This window comes from Vombatus ursinus, unplaced genomic scaffold, assembly GCF_900497805.2.
Source record: "Vombatus ursinus unplaced genomic scaffold, bare-nosed wombat genome assembly UNPS02010822.1, whole genome shotgun sequence".
Classification (NCBI taxonomy): domain Eukaryota; kingdom Metazoa; phylum Chordata; class Mammalia; order Diprotodontia; family Vombatidae; genus Vombatus; species Vombatus ursinus.
Genome location: NW_020950600.1, coordinates 2,597,549 through 2,620,685, shown reverse-complemented (window position 1 = coordinate 2,620,685; position 23,137 = coordinate 2,597,549). Strand labels below are relative to the sequence as shown.

General features: G+C 43.5%; 1 protein-coding gene across 1 annotated transcript; it reads right to left on the bottom strand.

Annotated features, from left to right (window-relative positions):
* Window positions 1-6,192: 6,192 nt before the first annotated feature.
* On the bottom strand, window positions 6,193-7,928 carry LOC114038126 (cytochrome c oxidase subunit 7A1, mitochondrial-like). The gene is made up of 4 exons (XM_027855276.1): window positions 7,914-7,928; window positions 6,912-7,004; window positions 6,554-6,638; window positions 6,193-6,254 (listed from the first exon to the last, which is right to left on the bottom strand). The coding sequence occupies exons 1-4, from the start codon at window positions 7,926-7,928 to the stop codon at window positions 6,193-6,195; spliced, it is 255 nt and encodes an 84-aa protein (XP_027711077.1).
* Between the last annotated feature and the right edge of the window lie 15,209 nt (window positions 7,929-23,137).

Here is a 23,137-nt window from a genome sequence, read left to right as displayed (position 1 = left end):
TTTCTGTTTGTCACATTGTATGTTTAGGGCTGCAGAGCCAACCCTGTGAATGTTGACAGTACTTCTGAGATGTTTTCCTTGCTTATTAGCTAAGTAGTACACCAGTTAGAGCAAGGCTGAAGGAATTGGAAATGCCTGATTACAAATTAAATACCCTTGACACCAAATACAGCTATTATTAACCAGTGCTTACCTAAGTCTTGGCTCTTTCTGCTTTGAGAAGAACCTTTCATTTTCCCACATTTGTGGGTTACAAGTCCCCAGCTGCTTCCTGGGTACCCTCTTCACTGCCTCTTTGAGACAGATGTTTCCACTAATAGAAGTAGAGCCCAGGGGAAGTTCATTTATGAGAACCTGGAAAATGAAGATGCTTTCCCACATCCAGGCACGAAAACATGCATGTGCCTTCAAGATGGCAAATTGTTTGATTCTGTTAAACTCATGCCTTCTTTATTCTGCTCACCACAGTTCAGGTGCCATAATACTATTCCCCTCTCCACCTTCTTATCCAAACTGATTTGTACCTATATTCAGTCTTGCTTACACTACCACACCAATGACTGATGCTTAACGTAGAAAACCCCGAAACGGTTCACACGAACCTGTAAGACCATTATGAGTGGTCAAAGATACCTGCAAATAAAAAGTGAGCAGACAGCTATAGAGGCTGGGACAGGGGTGGGGGGGTGGAGATCTGGTAGGGGCTAGCACCAGGAAACTACAGATAAGCCTTAAATCGACCTGTCTGACTGAGCCCCTAGGTCATTCTCCATTGCTCAGTTTGATGGCCTACTGATTTGATGGCAGCTTCTGGACTCTGTGTGCTCACACACTATCTCCCTGCCCTCTCCTCCTCCTCTGCTGTGCATGCACAGATCTAGGCTTAGGCTTAGATCTACACTTCCTGGAACCTCACCCAGCCATGGAGCTGGTGGAAGGGCCAGAAGACATCTTTATCAAAGTAATCCTTGGATTCGTGAAGGCACTAGGGCTGTCTCCAGTACTTTATGGGATGGGAAGGATGTGGGCTAAGAAAGAAGCTGGAGTCAGCACTTTCACACCCCCTGAATTAGTGGAGGAATACAGCTTCCTCCCAGTCTCAGATTATGGGTCCTAGGGAGAATCTTGGAGGGTTGGAATGGTGCTCACTGCTGTGTAGAAATGGTTATTTGCCCTCTGGCTAATGTGTGTGTAGTAGTAGTAATAGGGGAAGAGCAGTCCAGGTCTTCTGTCAGTCTTCTGTCTGTCTCCTGATCAGGGACCTTTCTATAGTGGTCTTTCCCTGCTCCCCAAGTTTGAACAACTTCAGCCTGGATCATGGAGAAATCACAGCAAACGAAGGGAAAATGAATGGTAGATACTATTCTAACTTTTTACAGCTGTGCCTCCAGCTTTCTTTCCTAGTTCTCCCAGCTTTGCTTATCCTTATACAATTACATTAACTTTTTCCCATCAAGGCCTAATTAAGCCTGCAAAGTTACAAGATGTTGGACCCTGGGGGCTCCCTGCCTCTCAGCTCCTCGTGAAGACCCCCAAATGGAATTACTCCGCAGTTCAACATCTTTAGAGTACTTCCTGGCCATCGGGGATGTCCTTCCCAGAATGCTCCTAACTCATTCTTCCTTTCTCTTGGTGAATAGTCAGATAGTTTTAGGACTAGCTTCTGATGAACCTCAGAAGCTTCTTCCAGGAGACCTTTTAAAGGGGTTCAACTTTTTTTTTTTAAGTTTGTACACTGACTTTATTATTCAGATTCTCACCTAGGGGATCCTAGACTGAGATCCCATTGGGTGCATGCACTTAGATGGGATGAAGAGCATGGTCAGCATGGCCCATTTTGCCCCAGCTTTTCTCCCTCTACCCATTACATCTTGTTCCCTTAGCCCTTATGCCTTCTGATTTCCAGATCCTGTCCTTTGTTTTGCTCTTCACCAGCCCAAACTAGTTAGTGAGGGCCAAGAAGGTTTGGACCTCAGGCAAGGCCTTCAGGCAACAATGACCATTCCTTTATTTTTATATGTATTTGGATAGGTAGCAGAATATCTTAGCATTGGTCATCCCCAAAGAGTCTAAACGGGAGGAGTCTCAGTTACCGCTCAAGAATTATCTGCCATAGGAACCCACCCTGGGTAAACAATGGTGTCCATTTCATGCCCATTACAGGCTGAAACTTCCCTCTCCTCACCTTCCTTCTTTCCCCACTTCTATTTGTTAAGAGTCACAGGACAGACTTTTTAAAATGGCCTGGTCTTCCATGAATTTGCTAGGAGTACAATGGTGAAGGACTGAGTATTGGGCATCCATCCCCTCAGACCTCTCCCTGCTCAGTCCCCACCATGTGCCCCTTTCATTCCTCCCTTTTCTTCCTATCCCCGGGATTTCTTTGTATTTCAATCCCTTATCTCCCTGACCCCCTAACCGCTCTTCCAATGAAACATGAAAGGGAGGTGCAGACACTTTCCAAATTCATTGTCAAAATTGATTTGCTCTCTTGCTCATAAGCAAAGGGGGCATTTCCTAGTGCCTATAGGTTAAAGACCAAACATCCTGCCATTTGTGCCCATCCAACCCCCATAGTCTCACTTCAACCTCCCTTTCTAGCTCTATTTCTTAAATGTAGTGATGTAAGGTCCGGAATCACCGTAGCTGGGGACCTCCCCCATAACTGTGGGGTGTTCTTTTTATACCAAAGGAAGAGGCTAAGTATCTCCAGATTGATTTTAGGTAGCAGTTTAATCAGTCATTATGAATACTTACAAACAGGGGCGATCTTTGGTCTGGGGTAGCAGCCAGACAGTTCAGTGGATTCCTGTGAAGAACTCCAAAAATCCCCATGGTAATTATAGAAAACAGATAAAGGCTGGAGGAGCTAGAGAATGCATCACCGATAACTGGTGGATATTTTTGGCTTTCTGCTTAGTAATGAGCTTGGGAGTTAAGCCAATGAATTTACTTATCGATGGTGTCCCTGTCACAGATAGGTCCCGATATTCCTTGTTTTGGCTTTCATAGGTCATAGTATCTTAAGTTATGACTCAGTGTCTAAAATATAATTCAGTATCCGAGTTATGATAGTAAACAGGTCACCATGTTCGGGCTTCCACCTTTCACAGAGTTTATTTTTATGGCTTTTCACTTATTACTGTATTTTATGGCTTTTTCCCAATCGGGATCCCACAAGTGATATATTTTGTTTTGACACAATAGGCCCCCTACCCAATAGACTCTATTACAAAGTATTCCCTCCAAGACAGCTTATCAGCTATCAATAGGAAGGTTATATCCCAGGTCTGAGAGTAAGGTATGTCGTTGGCCACCATACTTGACTAGGATGCTGTTGTCTTCATTTACATTGTTATGGTGATTATGTGTTTTTGGTTCTGATTTTTTTTTTCTTTTTGTTGTCACTCTTGGTAGTTTAATTTGACAGTGTTCTGGAGATATCAGAATAATTCTCTTTGTTCTCATTTTGACATTTACCAATCTTTTTTTAAAGGGATTGATCTCTTTTCTTTCCCGTCATCTTCATTTCCAAATCTCTCTCACCTCCCTCCCTTCCCCAGGAAGCCATCCTTTGTCATGAAGAATAAAGAAGTTTTCTCTCTCTTTCCTGATCTTATTTCATCTCATGACATCACCCGTCCCCTTGGAAAACAAAGCATCACCACCAACAAGTCTTATTTCACAGGACTCATTGTTTGGTCACACCTCCAGCTGTTGAAATCCCATTTCAAGGGTCTCAGGTGCCACCTCCACCATGAAACCTTCTCACATCCCTACAGCTAGGAGTGATTCCTCCCTCAGTGAATTTCGTAGGCCCTTTGGGTCTCTCCTGCTCACTTGGACATAGTCTAATTTGGATTGGAGTTATTGGTGTAACTGTCTGCTCAGCCTGTTAAGACTGAAAGCTTTTGGAGGGTAGGGAGCTTATTTTTATCTTTATGTCTCCACAGGGCCTTGCACATAGTAGGCTCTTAATAAATATTTGTTGACATTCCTAAAGTACCAGTAACCTTGGATTTGGGAATGAGCCACAAAACTGCATTTATTTATAAATACCTCTCCTCTGATTGCTCAGCAGCTAGGAGGTGACCGTGGGCACGTGAATGTTATGCTGATGGAACACAAAGTCCAAAAGGTCCTACTGAGCTGGCAAGACTTTAAGTCCAGGCCTGGCCGCAGCTCTCCAAGGACCAGCCTGAAGGCTTATCCTCATGCAGACAGATGGGATATCCATCTCCCAATCCTATAGCATTCTGAAAGGAAAAGCTGATAAACATCAATATGTTTTCTCTTGGTAATGGTCTGGAAAGCATTATCTATGATGGTTCCAGAGCACTTCTCTAGAGAAAATGAGATAAATTACTAAATAAGCAAATAAGAGACAGTTTTTCAGTCCTGTCTGACTCTTCGTAACCCCATTTAGGATTTTCTTGGCAGAGACACTGGAGTGATTTGCCATTTCCTTCTCCAGTTCACTTTACAGATGAGGAAACTGAGGCAAGCAGGGTTAAGTGACTTGCTCAGGGTCACACAACTAGTAAGTATCTGAGGCCAGATTTGAACTCGGGTCTTCCTGGCTCTAGACCTTCTATTTTGTTGTTTGTCCTTCGTTCTGGAAGTGGGCCAACAGCATCATGGGTGATGTGTTGACTTGGCCATAAATTGGATTTAAGTGAGGCAGAGCTGCACAGAGTCGTCAGCCTCACACTTTCCTGCAGTCATCAAAGTCCAGTGGCAGGACAAAGGTGAAGTCAACTGGCAATGGCCTGGGATGCAGTGGATGACCTTGGCCTTTCTAAATTAAGGTCTTTGCTAGGCCTCAGTTTGTGTGAGGCAACACCCATTCAATGACTAAGGGCTAGGTAAGAATTGAGACAAAAGATGGCTTACTAAGGGCATCCCCAGCCTGAAGCAACCGTTCCATTTCTTGTGTTTCTCTGTTTTGTCAGTCTTAACATATCATGTTATGACTTTACATAGATTATTCAGTCCTCACAATAACCCTTAAGAACCATACCCTCGTTCTTCTACAATGGAAGACACTGTGGAAAGGGAGATACCTGGGTTTTTTTTTTAACTTTATTAAATTTTTCAGTGAATGAATGCATTTTCTCTTCTTCCTATTCCCTTGCACACACACCCCCCCACCCCAACCCTGCTGGGAGAAAAAAAAGAAAAAGAAAACTTTGGCATTTCTATGCCTTTGTAGGCTGTGCTCCAGGCCAGGAGTGCCCTCCCTCTTCACCTTCTCCTCTTAGAATCACCAGCTTCCTTCAAAACAAAGCTCCAGTGCCACACCCTCCAGAATTCCTCTTCCAATTCCCTCCAGCTTCTGGCACCTGGCCCCCCAGATATCTTGCATTTTTACATTTTTTTAAGTGTGTCTCCTCTGGTAGAATGTAAGCTCTTTGAGGGCAGGGGGGCTGTTTCTTTTTTGTCTCTGTAACCCCAGTGCAGAGCAGTGTCTGGCACACCGTATTCACCGTAATAAATATTAGTTGGTTGAATGATAAAGACTGAATTAAAGTTGAGACTACTGGCAGAGAATAGGGGTGGACTGTCCAAGGTCCGGCCTAGAGGGCTGAAAGCCCAGACATCCGTGTGCCCAGCAAGTAGAAGGGGTCACCTCACCCCCAAGATAACTTTACCTACTACACAACCAGGATGACCCCTTTGAACCTTGTTGCCCCCAACCTTCCCCTGTGGCTCAGGACCCCCAAAAAGAAGAATTCCCAGGCCTGAGGGGTTAGGAAGCATCATGGTGAGCCCAAGGATCTGGGTGGAGTTTCAGAATGGGGGCAGGCGAGGAGAAGCTACTGGAAACATGGGACAGGGAGAGGCAAGACCTCACCCCAAGAAGATAGATACTACTGATGAGGGGATGACCCTACCAGGGAAGGCTCTCCTTCCATGGAAATACCCTTTTCCCCCAACCTATCCTCTATTGGAATTCTATTGGAACTGGGGGGTGGGGACTTCTTTGATACACAAAATGCTAGCAATTAGGGGCTTCAGAGAGGCTGCTGGGGGTGGGGAGGGTCTGGCGGTGCCCATAGAGACAGTCCAAAAGACAAATTCTGGCTTTGTTAGCAGTCCCCTTGGGGGAAAGTTTTACTGACTCCCAGCCCCAGCCCTCTCTCCAGTTCTGGCTCTGGTGCCACCTTTTCCAGGCCCATCTTCTGTGCTGTCTTACTTTTTATTCGAATGGGGAAAGGAGGCCCAGCCCAAGAAAAAGACACTATAACCAGTTCCTAGGAGGGTGAAGGAAGAAAGGGAAAAGTGAGGGGTGTCCCAACCTGTGCCTGACCTCTCCCCACCAGATCCCCAGCTTCCAGCAGCACTCAGTACCCTCCCCACACCCGCACCCAGAGTCTAGAGTGGCCAGAGGATGGCAGATACCCCAGCCCAACCTGGGGACCCCCTAGACAAGACCGAGATGCCCAGAGAGAATTTAGGGTCCTCACACCCTGGACAGAAAGCCTCCCAATCTAGGGTTTAAACATCCCAGTAACTCAATATCAACTCCTCTTTTCCCTTCTTAATAACTCACCTCCCAAGGCTATGACCATGGTTGTGCCATATAGTAATCTATCTGTGGGCCCACCCTTCAGGTAGACTGGGAGATCATTGTTTTCCTGGGATGGAGACCATGAGAATAGGTAAGGGCATAGTCTTTGCCCTCACTCCCAAGGGTTCAAGCAAGGTTCTACAGTCAGGACTCCTGAAGGGGTTTCCTCCCCCTGCCCCTTGGGTGGAGGTCTCAGCCCTCCACCAGAAACCAGCGTCCCTCAGACCACAGAGGAATTGTTGGGGTCCCTGAGGGAGAGGACAGAACTGTGAATTGAGGGGGAGTCCCAAGGAAGGGGGCCATTAGGCAAAGAGGGGGCAGGTCTTGGGCTCCTCCCAACCTGAAAGAGTTTCTGTTTCTCTGCTACTTTGTTCTGAAAGAGGTTTCTGGCGCTGGAGCTGAAGGATCGGAGGAGAGCTCTGGTATGGGACACCTGGGAGGAGGGGCACACAGTGGATGTCATGAGACAGGTCCCAGGGTTTACAGGGAACTATAATATTAGAAGGAGCTGGGGTGAGGGTCTAAGGTCAGAGTGGGGTGGGGTGGTAAATCCCTGACATCTGGCACTTGCATCAGAATCTCAGCTTTGGATGGAACCCCATTAATCCTCTACACACGCCACCAGATTGGGGTGGGGGTACAGGGATGGGAGGTGCAGAAAGTGGCTTTGGGGGAGAATGGAGCTGACTCCATTTAGTGCTATATTCGCTGTTAATGATATTTCTTTCTTTTTCTGGGAAACTTTACTGATAGCCTTCTTCTGTGTTCCTCCCAGCCTTCAATCTCTTAACAGTTACAAAAGCAAATTCTTTGTACTTTGAATAGTTACCCGGAACTCATCCTCTTCTCTTTATTCTATCTAGTAGGGCGCACAGTAGGAGCTTAACAAATGCTAATTAACTGACTGATAAAAATAGGTCCGGTTTAAATTGCTATGCTAAAGATCTTTGTAGCCTTAAGGTTAAGCATCCTTTTTCTTTGGCTAAAACTATCCCTTTCCAAGTCTTACCAGACCTTAACCAGACCTGCTTTGTAAGCCTGCCTAGGTGAGCTACCTCATCTTTCCCCAGCTCTGGGTCACCGAGCTCAGGAGGTGAGACTCTGTCATCTGTGGAGTGGTGAGAGACACGTGTCTATCACCTCCTGCGGGGTGGGTCACACTCTGGAGTGCCTAAAGAAGCTGTACCTGTCACCTGGGCTGGCCTGTTCATACAGTGGCTAGTAAGGAACCTGAAAATCCTCGTAATGGGGTATAGGAGACGGCTCCGTCCCTGCCTATGGTCGGAAGGGGACCAGGAAAGGGTCCCAAATCGGGAGGTCAGAGGGGGCTGGGGGCGCTCACCAGCAAGCCCCTCATGATGCGTCCTATCCGTGACAAGGCCCTACTCCAACAGACCGAGGGCACGAGGCCGCTCGGCCGGCAAGAGGCATTCTCTCGGGCTCACGCGCTGCGCCCCTTCCGCCCCTTCCACACCTTCCATACCTGCGCGTCTTTCAGCCTTGGTCCCAGCATCCTCAGAGAAGAGGCTCCCACTGCCTGGGGGCTGTGGCCGCAGGCGCGAGCCGGCTTCCTATTGGCCGAAGGGGAAAGAGGAGGGGCCAGCGATGGACCAGAGAAATGCGCTTCTCAGCGGGAAAGCGCCCCTGGGGCAGATTCCCCTGGGTTCGAAGCGGGAGGGTTAGGGATGCTAACGCTCACACATCCGGGACGGTGTTGTTCCTTGAGCCCCTGTGGAATCACCGAAGACCCGGAGTCAGGCCCCCGATTTGTCCCGGGCTAGCTCCACAGCCCTGCGTATACGTTAGGCTGACTGTGTGAAAATCATGAAAGCCGGGAGGGCTCCTCCTGCTTTCTCTCCTCTTCCTCTTCTTCCTCCTCCTCCCCTTTTCCTCCTTCCCCTCCCCCTCCCCTCCCTCTCTTTTTCTTTCTTCCCTCCTCCTCCTCCGAATTTGTTAAGACTCTTTTTTTCTATTTTTTCCCACCAGTTTATGTAGTGTTGGAGTTAATTATTCGTTACATGATTGATAGGATTCACGTGTTAATCCATCTAGTGTTTAGGGTTTTTCCATTTATGGCTTATTCAGTTTCAAAGACTGGATTAAAGTGCTCTATTTCTTGTTAATCACTTTCTGTTAATCTGGGCATTTTATGTTTTTGTAAATATTCATCCATTTCATTTGAATTGTGATTTCATTGGCATATAATTGGGCAAATCGTTCCTAATAATTTCTCTTATTTCTTCATTTGTTGGGAATTTAATACTGGTAATTTGGTTTTCTTTTTTAAAAAAAAATTAATTAGCTGGTCACTTACTGTTTTGTTGTCTTTTTAAAAAACTGCTCCTAGTTTTATTCATTAATTCAGCGGGGGGGGGATTTAATTTCAATTTTCAGGATTCTATTTTGGCATTTAGTTTGGGGTTCTTAATCTTCGCTTCAAAGATCCTTTAATGAATATAATTTTTATTGCTTCTTGGTCTGTAAATAATGTATTTAATGCTTCTGCTTTTTCTGCATTTATTTGTGAGGTTTTTATGTCTTACTACATGATCAATTTTTGTGAGGGTATCATGCATAGCTATGATTATGTGTGCTTATAGGCTCGTTTGTCATATGTGTATGTATACATATAATATGTATGTGTATGCATGTATGTATGTGTGTATAAAATGTATACTCCTTTCTATTCCCATCCAATAATCTCCAGATAGCTATCATCTCTAACTTTTCTAAAATTCTATTCCTCCATTTCTTTTTTGTTTCTTTTTTGGTCAGATTTACTTAAGTATGAAAGGGGTGAATTGAGGTCCCTCATTATTATAGTTTCACTGTCTATTTCTCTCTGTAATTTATTTAACTCTTTCTTTAGGCATTTAGATGCTATTCCATTTGGTGCATATATGTTCAGTATTCATGTATCCATTCATTATCTATGAGACCTTTCACCAAAAGGTAGTTAGGTAGTTCAAAATGTTTATCTCTTTTAAATAGTCTATTTTTGCCTTTGTTTTGTTTGAAATTATGATGGCTACTTCTACCTGTTTAAAACTTCAACTGAAGCATTATCTATTTTGCTTCAGCTCCTTGTTTTAAGCCTGTGGACATCTTTCTGTTTCAATGTGTCTCTTATCAACAAAGTATTGTTGGATTCTGCTTTCTAATCCATCTTGCTACCCTTTTTTTTTTTTTTTTTTGGATTATACATGAGTTCATCCCATTCACATTCACAATTATGACAGTTAATTGTGTATTTCCCTCTATCTTATTATCTTTTTCTTTTCCTCATCCTTGTTTCCCATCCCCCCTTTAAGAATTTATATTTATCTCTCCTTTAATCTACCCTCCCTCTTATTCTCTTCTTTCCAATCTGTCTTTTTTCTCCTGTTCTCTGTTGAGTGAAATGCATTTCTGTGCCCTGTTATATGTGTGTTCTTGCCTCCTTTGATCAGTTCAGATGAAAGTGAGAGTCATGGTGGCTAGATCCACTTCCCTCCTTGTTTGTGTAGGCTTCTTGTATACTACAATAACATGAAATAATTTTTCCCATCCTTCTTAGCCCTTCCCCCTCCTAGTGTATTGTATTTGCCCTCCCCTTGCCTCACCCTTTTTTAATATTTCATTTATTGGTGATGAGTTTGTTTCTGGTCCAATATGGCTGATGAGCAAGCATTTTAGGAAATGTCCATTGTCTGTTCTGTCTAATCTAGCACTTCAATTTCCAGGAACATTTCTTCCTTGGTGAGAATAGCTATTGTTCCTTTCTTGTACCTGTTAAACCTGCTTCCCTTTGTGCGGTCCAATCTTGTCCAACCTACAATAAAAGAAACTAAGGCAGAGCTCCGCACCAATAACATTTTATTAAAGGGTCCATGGCCCCTCTAATGAAGTAGACCTCAATCTTCCTTACATTCTGAAATGCCCCCTTTCTTCAGGGCCTTGGATAGTGTGTGATACCCAGAGAATACAGATGAAGCAAACTAAAAATGCAGGGTCTCATTAGTTGATAGATCTTGATCTTGATCTTCCAGAAGGGTCTCCATAAAATACAGAATCCCATTGGTTGACAAATGAGCCTATAAGCAGACCCTGACAGACCTATCTTGACCTTTCAGGAGGTCCTACCTAGCTGGGCAGATTCATGGGTTGGGCTGATGTCAAAACATTTACATGAGCTAATGGGCTGGTAGAAAGGCAGGTGGCAAGCCGGCAAACAGGATCACTTATTGGTCAAATGCTCATGGTCATCTTGCCATGTTGGGCAATAGAAGGATGGAAAGAGACAGAGGGGCAACAAAAATAGCTGGGGAACTTTCCATGTCATTGAGTCACCTCCACCATGCTGGGCTTGGCCACCGTAACAAGGAAAAACAAGGGTGGAGGTCCTCTAGTTAGCTTCCTATGATTAAGCAAGTGAATTTACAATCTGCAGTTCACAGTTCTGGGGCTTAGGATACAGAACTTATAATCACTACCCCTATGGAATCATATCAAACTGATTAATACTGATTGGAATAACATAGGGATCCAATTAATCAGCTATCACACCTTATTGGGCATATCAAATGAGTGACTCCTGTGTTTATATTCAAAGTTTCTTCTCAGCTCTGGTCTTTCCATTGATAATGCTTGGAAATCCTCTATTTCATTAAAGATTCATTTTTCCTCCTGTAGGATTATACTTAGTTTTGCTGGGCAAGTTATTCTTAGCTGTAAGCCTATATCTTTTGCCTTCTGGAATACTATATTTTTAGCTCTCTGCTCCTTTGTTGTGGTGGCTGCTAAATTTTGTGCAGTCCTGACTGGGGCTCCTTTCTGACTGGCTGCTTGCAGTATATATTTTGTTTGACTTAGATGCTCTGGATTTTGACTCTAATGCTCCTGGGAGTTTTCATTTTGGAGTTGAGTGGTAAATTCTTATTTCCACTTTGCCCTGTGGTTCTAAGAGGTCTGGATGGTTTTCATTTATAATTTCTTGCAATATAATGTCTAGGCTCACTTTTTGGCCACTGGTTTCAGGTAGTCCAGTGATTTGTAAATTATGTCATTCGATTTGTTTTCCAGGTCTTTTTTTTTTTTTTTTTTTGGCTGAGATACCTTACATTTTCTTGTATGTGTTTTCTTTGACATTGTTTTATCATTTCTTGTTGTTCATATCCCGTGACCTACCTTTCCACCATTACACACGGTGAAGATCATACCTAGGTATGATTTTGTCATCTCCCACAGATCTCCCATTCCATGTTCATGAACCCTGAAACGTCTTTATCTCATCGTACTCTTTCCACCATACGTCCACCTCTTTCTCTGCCTTGAAAGCCTTAGTCCTGTTCTTCAAACTCACCACAACTTCTAGTCCCTCCACCTCTCAGCTCTTTCCTGGTCATGCATCACTCCTCTTCTAGCTACACTCTCTTCCCTTCCCCATATTAATCCCTTGATGGGCCATTTCAACTCTATCGGATCTGAAAAAAATCATGAAACCCTGATGATTGAATCCACTAAGAATTTATGTTCTACAATCTCATATGGGCCCTCATTATAGACAGGTAATACATTTATACCTCCCTATTCAATTCACTGTTTCACTCACCAGGTCTTTTCCAAATCTTTTCCTCCCTAGGGAGCAGCTAGGTTAAGGAAGACCTGAGTTCAAATCTAGCCTCAGACACTTACTAGCTGGGTGACGCTGAGCAAGTCACTTAACCTCTCTTTGCCTCAGTTTCTCCACATGTAAAATAGAGAAAATAAAAGCACCTATCTCCCACAGTTGTTGATCCCAGGATCAAATGAGATAATAGTCATTAAAAAACTTAGTAAAATGAGATAATAATTATAAAGTACTTAGCACAGTGCCCAGCACATAGTAAGTGCTATGTAAATGTTAGCTATTATTATTATATTATTCCTCAAACCTCCCATGGCTCCCCTGCCCCCACCACAGTCTCAGCTGAGAACCTTCCTAACCATTCATTCTATTCCAAATTGACATCACAGAATTACATGTGATAACTACAAGTCTCCACAGGTGATAAATGTAAGACCTATATGTGTGGTAAGGAAATATATGCGGTGGTGGTATTCACTCGGTGTATCTACTGAGACTGGTTAAAAAAAACAAACCATCCAGCCAAGAGGTTTGAATTGTCTTAGGGTGCAGTATTTGAGTTAATCACCTAGTGGAAGTCTATTTAAGGTTACAAGACTAGAGGTCTCAGCGACCATGTGCGTGGGTTAGCCGCTTTTCAATAGCCTGCAGTACCCCTACTGGCCACCAGAGGGTACTAAAGCCTACAGATGTCTGAGCAGTTCTCCCTAAACTGAGCTCCATTCTCAGCTCCAAATTACCTTTCTTTGAAATGAAGTATCAGTCAAGTATTATAAAGTGATATTTACTACATTTACATGGTTCAGTGTCCCCACTCCCTGAGATATTCCCCTCTCTTCCTTCATAGCAGTCATAGATCCAGACATTCAATATATGAACACATAGCTTTAATGACATAGAATTAAAATGCATAAGGAAATAAAAATCCTCCATATCCTGTCCCAGTCATGCTGGTCCCTGATGGATCTTTGGAGCGGACCAGAAACCCTCCTAAGCACTCACACCTGGGGCCCCTAAAAGAGGAACAGGGGACAGGTGTTCCCTCCCTCACCTCAAGCTCAGGGAAAGATGGGAAGAAGATGGTTTTTCTCTAGGCTCAGCAGCCTGCTGGAAAACAGAATTCATAGAAGTGGCAGGCCCTCCTGAGATCTGGGGGGGCAAGACACTTGGTGGATTCTGGGTGGTGCTAGAAAAGCGATCAGAAGCTAATGGGGCATTGTGTGACTATATTGTTGAATATGATTGTAGTCTGGTTTTCTCTCCTAACTGCCTAGATGGAATCTCAGCACTCACCTCTTGACTTCTGGCCCTGGCTGCCTCAAAATCAGGGAAAAAGATCACAAAGTACAATGAGTGCCCCCCCCCCCCCCACCGCCCCTTAGAAATATTAAGATAGCATCTTAATAGTGCTAGCCTGGTCTGAAGATTTTGGACTATTCTGAGAAAAACTCTTCTTTTTCTTACTATTAGTTCTGAAACAATGCCCCCATTCTCCTCTCTCTTATCAACCCAGGCTGACTCCTCCTTTGAAGTAATTAGGGCAGTAACTAGACAGGACACAGGCAAGGGAGGAGAGAACCTAGACTTGTGCACATAAAAATAGCAGCCTCACCCCTCCACGCCCTGAAGGGATAACGAATGGAATGACCCGGTCAAGAGAAGACTACACCTCCTTTTTACTTCCAATCACCTGAGGGTGGGGGTGGGGGAGAGACCGGAGTCTTTGAGGGGAGTGGCCCTTTGAATGAATTTTAGGAAAATGGTTTTCCAAGATTAAGTGATAATTGTTCTTGATTGGTGGAGCAAAATGCTAACTTTTACCTTATTCTGAGTTGTATAACTACATTAAATTTCCTTGTTCAGGAAACCTATAAATGTTACTTTAAAATGTCTTGGTTTAGAGAGCTGTCTGAGAGTACTAGCTGTCTCTATCAGTTTGGATGTTTTGCTCTCCTAGCTGAACGTTGCTTGGATTTAGAATAACAACAAATTTGGGAGAATTGTTTCAGGCAGACTTATGCCTACCAAACAGGTACCAGGATAGATTTTTTTTTTCTTCAACAGATTTTTTTTTTTTTTAATCCTGCCATGCAGATCTATACTCCTGTCACAAAAGAATTATTGCAGCCACACTGAAAGCCAGGGCAATCAATCTCTTTCTTGTGCTGAGATTTCAGAATCTACTCCAAATCATTCCTTTGGGCTCAAAGGATCTCCAAGGAGATTTAAAAGCAGGATTGAATCTCTGAGCTACACATAGAATTTCAGACTGGGAAGGAGCCATTTTGCCCAACCACACCCCTAAAGGAATGCTCACTACAACATGACTGACAAGTGGTCATCAAAGGAATCCGATCAATTAATCAATAAACATTAAGCATCTACTATGTACCAGGTGATGGGGTATGTGCCCATCATTCAGTTTCAGAAGCCCAGACCTTTGCCCCTTTTCTCCAAAAGGAATTTGGCTCCCATTTGTTTACAGACCCCAGAAAACCCTTAAACTTTTAGATTCCTTATAGACTCCTTTTATTTCCCTTTGAAAGCCTTAGCCTTACCTTTTGATCTTATTCAGATGCACCTTTGCCCCTAGCCCTAAAAAGAATCTGGCTGCCATTTGTCTACAGGTCCCAGAAAACCCTTAAAACTTTTAGGTTCCTTATCTACTCCCCTTATCTCTCTTTGAAAGCCCTAAAAAACTTCTACCTTCCAGTTCTCTTCATTATCTATTCCATTGTTTATTCAATCTCTGAGACCTTCCAAACTGAATTCTCACCTAGTTCCTTTTCCCAACCACCCCCCTCCTTCCTCTGGCCACCCAAAGTTACTTTAGTGTATATAAGATCCACCCTGGCCCCCATTCAAATGCCGAGAATCTCTCATGCCTAGAGGCTGAGCTTTCTCATGCCTGCTTGTCCTTACAGGTGTCACCTGGCCTGTGTGATTTATCTCTAATAAACTTTTTCTCTGGCTGGAAGAAGATTTGAGTTGAATTCTTTCAGGCAGGGCCCGGCGCCTCAATCTTGGGGTCCATTCGAGCACCCCAAACCTCTAGAATTCTTCACCAGGTAGGCAGCTAGGTGGTACAGTCCTGAAGTCAGGAAGACTTATCACTGAAGCCTCAGACACTTACTAGCTGTGTGACCCTGGACAAGTCACTTAACCCTGTTTGCCTCAGTTTCCTCATCTGTAAAATGAACTAGAGAAGGAAATGGCAAACCACTCCAGTATCTCTGCCAAGAAGAGCCCAAATGGGGCCATGAAGAGTTGAGTTGGATATGACTGAAAGGACTGGATAACAACAACAAAAAGATGCCGGGCACTGTGCTAGGCACTGGAAATACAACAAGAGGCAAAAGACAAGCCTTGACCTCAAGGAGCTTACAATCTAACGGGGGACTCAACAAGCAAGTAAATATATACAAACAAGCTATATACAGGATAAATAGGAAATAGCAGTAGGGAGGCATTAGAATTAAAAGAGATTAGGGAAGGCTTCCAGCACAAGGTGAGATTTCAGCTCGGACTTAAAGGAGACAAGCAGAGCCTTCCAAGCATGAAGGACAGCCAAACTGAGAGATGGAGCATCTTGTCCTAGGAAAAGCCTGGAAGCCTGAGTCACTGGATTGAAGAGTATGCATTGGCAAGTAAGAACAGTAGAAGAGGCCAGGGTATAAAGGGCTTCGAATGCCAGACAGATGATGTATTTGATGTATTTGATGACAATGTATTTTGATCCTGGAGGCAATAGGAGCCACTGGACTGGCTCATTCATTGAGGAGGGGGTGACGTGGTCAGACGTGTGCTTTAGGAAAATCCCTTTGGTGGCTGAATGGAACAGGAGAAACTTGAGTCAGGCAGACCCCACCCCCACCCCAGCAGCTATTGCACAAATCCAGGCTTAAAGTGATGAGGGCCTGGACTGGGGTAGGGGCAGTGTTAGAGGAGAGGAAAGTGTATATGAGACCTTGTGGAGGTGAAATAGACAGACTTGGCAACAGGCTGGATGTGGGGGAGAGAGTGAGGAGTCCAGGATGACCCCCTAGGTTGTGAGCCTGAGGGACCAGGAGGATGGTGCTGCCTTCTGTAGTAAGAGAGGTGTGTGTAGGGGGGACGGTTTGGGGGGAAAGATGATGAGTTCCATTTTGGACATTGACTTTCAGATGTCTCCTTCGAGATGTCTGAAAAGTACCTGGAGATGTGCTCCAGCAGAGAGTTTGAAGTAGGAAAGGTAGATTTGAGAGTTATCAGCATAGAGATGGTAATTAAATCCATCGGAGCCTAAGAGATCGACAGGTGAAGTAGTGTGGAGGGAGAAGAGAAGAGGATCCAGGACAGAGTCCTGAGGGATATGTAGGGTCTGAGGGTGTGATCTGAAGGAGGATGGGGAGAAAGAGCAGTCAGCTGGAAGGAGAACAAGGATTTTTATCCTGAAAACCTAGAGAGGAGAGAGTATCAAGGAGGAAAATGATCAGCAGTGCCAAAGACTACAGAGAAGTTAAGGAGAATGAGTTGAGAAAAAGCCATTGGATTGGGTAACAGAGATCACTGGTCACTTTGGAGAGAGCAGTTTTGGGGGAAAGATAAGGTCAGAAGAGAGAGGAGAGAGAGCGGAAACACCTGTTGCAGATGCCTTTTCAAGGAGTTTAGCTCCAAGGGGCAGAAGAAATAATGGGATGATAGGGATGGAAGGATCAAGTGGGGTTTTTTTCAGGATGTTGGAGACATGGGCGTGTTTGTAGGCAGTAAAGGATGAGTCAGTAGAGAGAGAGAGATTGATCATTGAAAGAATGGGGATGATAGAGGGGTCAATGTGTTGGAGGAGATAGGATGGAATGGGATCACTTGAATGAGTAGAGGAGTCAGTCTTGGTAAGGAATAAGGCTCCTTCATCAAGTGAGACAGGGGTGATGGAGGAAAGATTGGCCAAAGGCATCTGAGTGATAGGAAATGAAGAAAAGGGGGAAGGAGGGGCTTATTGCAAATGACCTTAATTTTTTCCTGTAAAATATGAGACAAAGGTTCTCAGCTGAAGAGGGGGGGGGGCAGAGGCAGCCACAGGAGGTTTGAGGAGGGATGAAAGGTTTGGAAGAGTGGGAGAGTGTGGTGATAAGAGAGGGATAGTAGGATTGCCTAGCAGCAGTGAGGACCCAGTGAGGTTGTCTGATACAAATCCCATTCTCGACTGCTGGACAGCTCCTGACAGGCTAAGGATCTACATTTTATCCCTGGGGCAGTGGGGATGTGGAAAATTTTGAGCAGGGATATAATATAGTCATGTATAGTTCAGCTTTGAAGATAATTTGGATTGGATCAGGGAGAGCTTGGAGGCAGGGAGAGCAATTAGGAGGCTCTTTAACATAAAAAAAAATCAGAAAAAGAGATGAGAAGAGGATATGGAAGCCAACAGGACATTCTGTTGCTGCTTTATCAAAGTAGCACTTCCATGGAGGTAAGAAGCAATACAAGGACACTCTCAAGGTCTCTTTGAAGAACTTTGGAATTGATTGTGAGACATGGGAGACGCTGACAAAGGACTACCCTGGTGGTGGTGCTGGGCTCTATGAGTGAAGCAGAATTGCAGTATCTCAAAAGAAGCAGGAGATATGCAAATTTAGGGACGCCTCCTCTCCAAATGTTCATGTGGACTATTTGTGCTCCACCTGGGGCAGAGCCTTCCCAGCTTATATTGGTCTGATCAGCCACCTTCAGACACACTGTACCTTGACCCCAACATAGCAATGTCATTTTGGTCCTAGTCGAAAACGGGCAACAAACATATCATTTGAACAAATTGCAAAGTTTTAAGATTTTTGTAGGCGTATTCTAAAACCTTGTTTTCAAAGGTAAGATTTGTTTTTGTTGGTAGTTACTAATGTTTAGGATAAACCAGTAACAACAATATGTATTTTTCCATGGTCTGAGCCGTCTGACATGCCAGGGATGGCAACCACAGAAATGGCTTAAGGAATCCTCACTGAACTCTACCATTGTCTCCTTGCCTATCAGAAGAGAGTGTCTTCTTCCAAAGCCTGGCCTCCCCTTTACCGAGAATCACCGAGAGATATAGCAATCTGTCATCAGCTGATTATCAATCGGTCAACAAACATAGTGAGAAATCAGACCCCAAAGTAGTCACAGCAGGACACTGATCCAGTCACCGCTGCCAGCCTGAAAAGGAAGGATCTCTCTCGGTCAGAAGAACAACGGCCCCTCCCCTTTCTTGCCAACACTTTTATTCTCCAAATGCTGGGCTGTTCTGGCAGCTGTCCAAATAGAGTCCGTGCTGTGTGTCTGGTCTCTCACCCTCTTCTGTTGCACCATTGTATTTTTTCTGGATGTTTCCCCACTTTAGCCTTGTTTTCCTAGTTAGATTCTTTCTATCCCCTCTGTCCTTGGGGTGCCTCCTCATTGAGGTGCATCCTACATAGCAGTCAGGGCTCCACGGAAGGCATAGCAGCATCCGGCCAATGCCCTCCTTAAGGGTGCAGCCAGGAAGGCAGAGGTTGAGAGGACCACACAATCCACCCATTCATTCCCTCAGCAGCCCTTTTCCAATCCCCCTCGCTGGGGGCTCCTCCCCCTCCCCACTGGGAGGCCTGGCACCAGTCTGGAAAAACAGGGAAGCATTAAAAAAAAATAAAAAGTTTGGAAGATGACAAGGAAAATACGCAGGAAAATTTTGTTACTAATTCGTGAAAGAAAATACCTTTGTTGGTAAATAAGCTACATGTGAAAAACAAATTTTATAGTTTCAAGCATGATTTTTCTTTTCCTTTCGGGTCTGTTTCATGTATCTGAATGTGTTTGTTGATGTTTACTAGGTATATAACACACACACACACACACACACACACGTGCGCACACACACGGAAATGCCTTGAGAATCTGAGTGTGCACACCTTGTGAACGAAACTGCAGCCACTTTGTGGAACTTTTTTCCTTTAGTTTTGGCCTCCCTCCACAACACTGAATCCCCAAGAGCCTTGATCCTTCACTGATTCTATGGGTCTCATGCCCTAAATTTCTTTCCCTTTATTCATCCAAGACAAGTATAAGGAATGTCCACACCGGGAAGTGCCTCCCAGGATACGGTGCAGTTTAGTCAACAGACTACTGGATTTGGAAGTTGTTCAGTCATTTCAATCATGTCCAATTCTCTGTGACCCCATTTGGAGTTTTCTTGGCAGAGATACTGGAGTGGTTTGCTATTTCCTTCTCCAGCTCATTTTACATTTTACAGAAGTAATGTACATTTACAGATGTCATATACCTTTTCCTCATTCTACAGATGAGGAAACTGAGGCAAACAGGGTGAAGTGACTTGCCTAGGGTCACACAGCTAGTAAGTATCTGAGGCTGGATTTGAACTCATGAAGATGAGTTTCTTTCCTCATCTGTAAAATGAGGGAGTTAAACTCCATGGCTTTTGAGTTTTCCTTTGTTTCTAGAGCTGTGATCCTTATCTTTTCTACATTACCACATGATTGTCAATATTCTTCTACCTCTGGAGGGAATTCCAGGGGTGAGTGCTCCCTCCCTCTGGGGCAGGAGGCTATACAGGAGGCCAAGACCATGCTGAAACCACTATGCAAGTGTTTTGGACTAGATGATTTCTCCTTCCTTCCATCCGACCTTGGACTCAGACCTTCCTTTACAACATGGGCAGTGGCCAGTTGTGCCAGGGGGCAGAAGAGGAAGCAAGAAATGAAGCCAACTTTTGCCCCTTTGCTATTGAAAATGAAAACTGCTGGGATGGGGGGAGGGTAGAGACGACCACCCCTGGCTGCCAGTGATCAAGACAATGCTGGAGGGGAGCAGAGGCCATTGCTGTTTGGCCAATGCCAGCCCTATCCCAATGGGACAGGAGCAAGGCACGACTGCCACTGTCATGGCGGCTAAGGGGCTGGTGGAAGATGAGAGCATCCATCTCAGGTAGGTCACAGACCCCTCCCCCCTCCGTACACACACTTCCTTGTTCCTTTTCTGTTTCTGAGGATATGGGAGGAGGCTGGGACATGACTATCAGAGGGGAGTGGTTGGCAGGTTCTTTGCAATTTTGCTATGTTCAAGAAACCATGTGGCCACAGAAATGTTGGCTGCCTATGAATCATCAATTTGAAGGTTGTTGATGGAGAACAGGAAATTTCCCAATACAAGTAGAGTAGGAGTGAGCCATAGAGGTTTTCAAATTTTAAAATCCCAAGGTATATTTCTTATCACACCCTAGATTCATTCAGAACTCAGTCAGAGAGGGCTTTGGGCTTTTTTTTTTAACTTATATAATATTTTATTTTTCCCTAATTTTTAATATTCATTTAAAAAACTTTGAGTTCCAAATTCTCTCCCTTCTTCCCTCCCTACTCTCCCTCATTGAGAAAGCAAGCAATTCAATAGAGGTTATACATGTGTAGTCATGCAAAACATTTCCATAATAATCATGTTGTGAAAGAAAACAGATCCCCCTCCAAAAAAAACCCTTAAGAAAAATAAAGTAAAAAAGCATGCTTCAATCTGTATTCAGATACCATCAGTTCTTTCTCTGGAGATGGATAGCATTTTTCATCATAAGTCCTTCAGAGTTGTCTTGGATCGTTGTATTTCTGAGAATAGCTAAGTCATTCACAGCTGATCATCTTACACTATTGCTGTTACTTTGTACACAGTACAATTCACTTTGCATCAGCTCATGTAAGTCTCACCAGGTTTTTCTGAGAGCATCCTGCTCATCATTTCTTATAGCACAATAATATTTCATCATAATCACATACCACAACTTGTCCAGCCATTTCTTAATTAATGGACATTCCCTCAATTTCCAATTCTTTGCCATTAGAAAAGAGCTGCTATAAATATTTTTGTATATATAGGTCCTTTTCCTTTTTATTTTTTTTTATCTCTTTTGGGATACAGCCCTAGAAGTGCTATTGCTGGGTCAAAGGATATGCATGGTTTTATAGCCCTTTGGGCATAGTTCCAAATTGCTCTATGGAATGGTTGATTCAGTTCACAACTCCACCAACGGTGCATTAATGTCTCATTTTTCCCACACCCCTCCAACATTTGTCATTTTCCTTTTCTGTCCTGTTAGTCAATCTAATAGGTATGAGGTAGTACCTTGGAATTGTTTTCATTTGCATTTCTCCAATCAGTAGTAAGTTAGAGCCATAGATAGCTTTGATTACTTCATCTGAAAACTGTTCATATCTTTTGATCATTTATAAGTTGGAAATGCCTCTCATTTTAATAAATTTGACTCAGGTCTCTATGTGTTTGAGAAATGAGGCCTTTAAAAGAAAAATGTGCCTCAAAATTTTTTTCACAGTTACTATTGCTAACTGTATTTCCCTCCATCCTATTTCCCCCTCCCCATTTCTTCTATTCGTTCTCTCTTTTCACCCTGTCCCTCCTCAAAAGTATTTTGCTTCTGACTACCCTCTCTTCCAATCTGCCTTCTCTTCTACCACCCCGCCACTCTTCTCTTATCTCTTTCTCCTCCTACTTTCCTATAGGGTAAGGTAGATTTCTATATTCAATTGGGTGTGTATGTTATTCCCTCCTGGAGCCAATTCTGATGAGAGTAAGGTTCACTCACCCCACCCCCCCACCTACCCCATCTTATCCTCCACTGTAAAAAGGCTTTTCCTTGCCTCTTTTATGTGAGATAATTTACCCCATTCTACCTCTCCCTTTCCCTTTCTCCCAGTACATTCCTCTCTCACCCCTTTACTTTTTTTAGATATTATCCTTTCATACTCAATTCACACCTGTGCCCTGTGTCAATATATGCTCTTTCGAACTACCCTAATAATGAGAAAGGTCTTATGAGTCATAAGTATCATCTTCCCATGTAGGAATGTAAACAGTTTAACTTTATTAAGTCTCTTATGATCTTCCTTTCCTGTTTACCTTTTTATGCTTTTCTTGAGTCTTGAATTTGAAAGTCAGATTTTCTTTTTTTATATATAATTAATTTATTTTTAAGTTTTCAACATTCACTTCTATAAGCTTTTGAGTTTTAGATTGTCTCCCCTTCCCTCTCCTCCCCCCTCCTCAAGACAGCATGCAATCTGATGTAGGCTCTACTTCTACATTCATATTAAACCTACTTTCACATTAGTCATGATGTAAAGAAGAATTAGAACTAAAGGGAGGAATGATGAGAAAGAGGAAACAAAACAAAACAACAAAAGAAAAGGAGAGCAAATAGTATACTTCCATCTGCATTCAGACTCCATAGTTCTTTGGATGTGAATAGCATTTTCCATTATAAGTAGTTGTCTTAGATCCTTGCATTGCTAAGGAGAGCCAAATCTATCAAAGTCACTCATTGCACACTGTGGCTATTACTGTGTACAATGTTCTCCTGGTTCTGCTCATTTCACTCTGCATCAGTTCATATAAGTCTTTCCAGGTTTTTCTGAAGTCTGCCTGCTCATCATTTCTTGTAGCATAACAGTATTCCATTGCATTCATATACCACAACTTGTTTGGCCATTCTCCAGTTGATGGGCATCCCCTCGATTTCCAATTCTTGGCCACCATAAAAAAAAGCTGATATAAATATTTTTGTACATGTGGGTCCTTTTCCCATTTTTATGATCTCTTTGGGATAATAGCCCCAGAAGTGCTATTTCTGGGTCAAAGGGTATACACAGTTTTATAGCCCTTTGGGCATGGTTCCAAATTGCTCTCCAGAATTGTTGGATCAGTTTACAACATCATCAACAATGCATTAGTGTTCCAATTTGCCCACATCTTCTCCAACATTTATCATTTTCCTGTCTTATCATGTTAGCTAATCTGATAGGTGTGATGTGGTACTTCAGAGTTGTTTTTATTTGCATTTTTCTAATCAATAGTGATTTAAAGTATTTTTTCATATGACTATAGATAGCTTTAATTTCTTCCTCTGAAAACTGCCTATTCATATCCTTTGACCATTTATCAATTGGAGAATG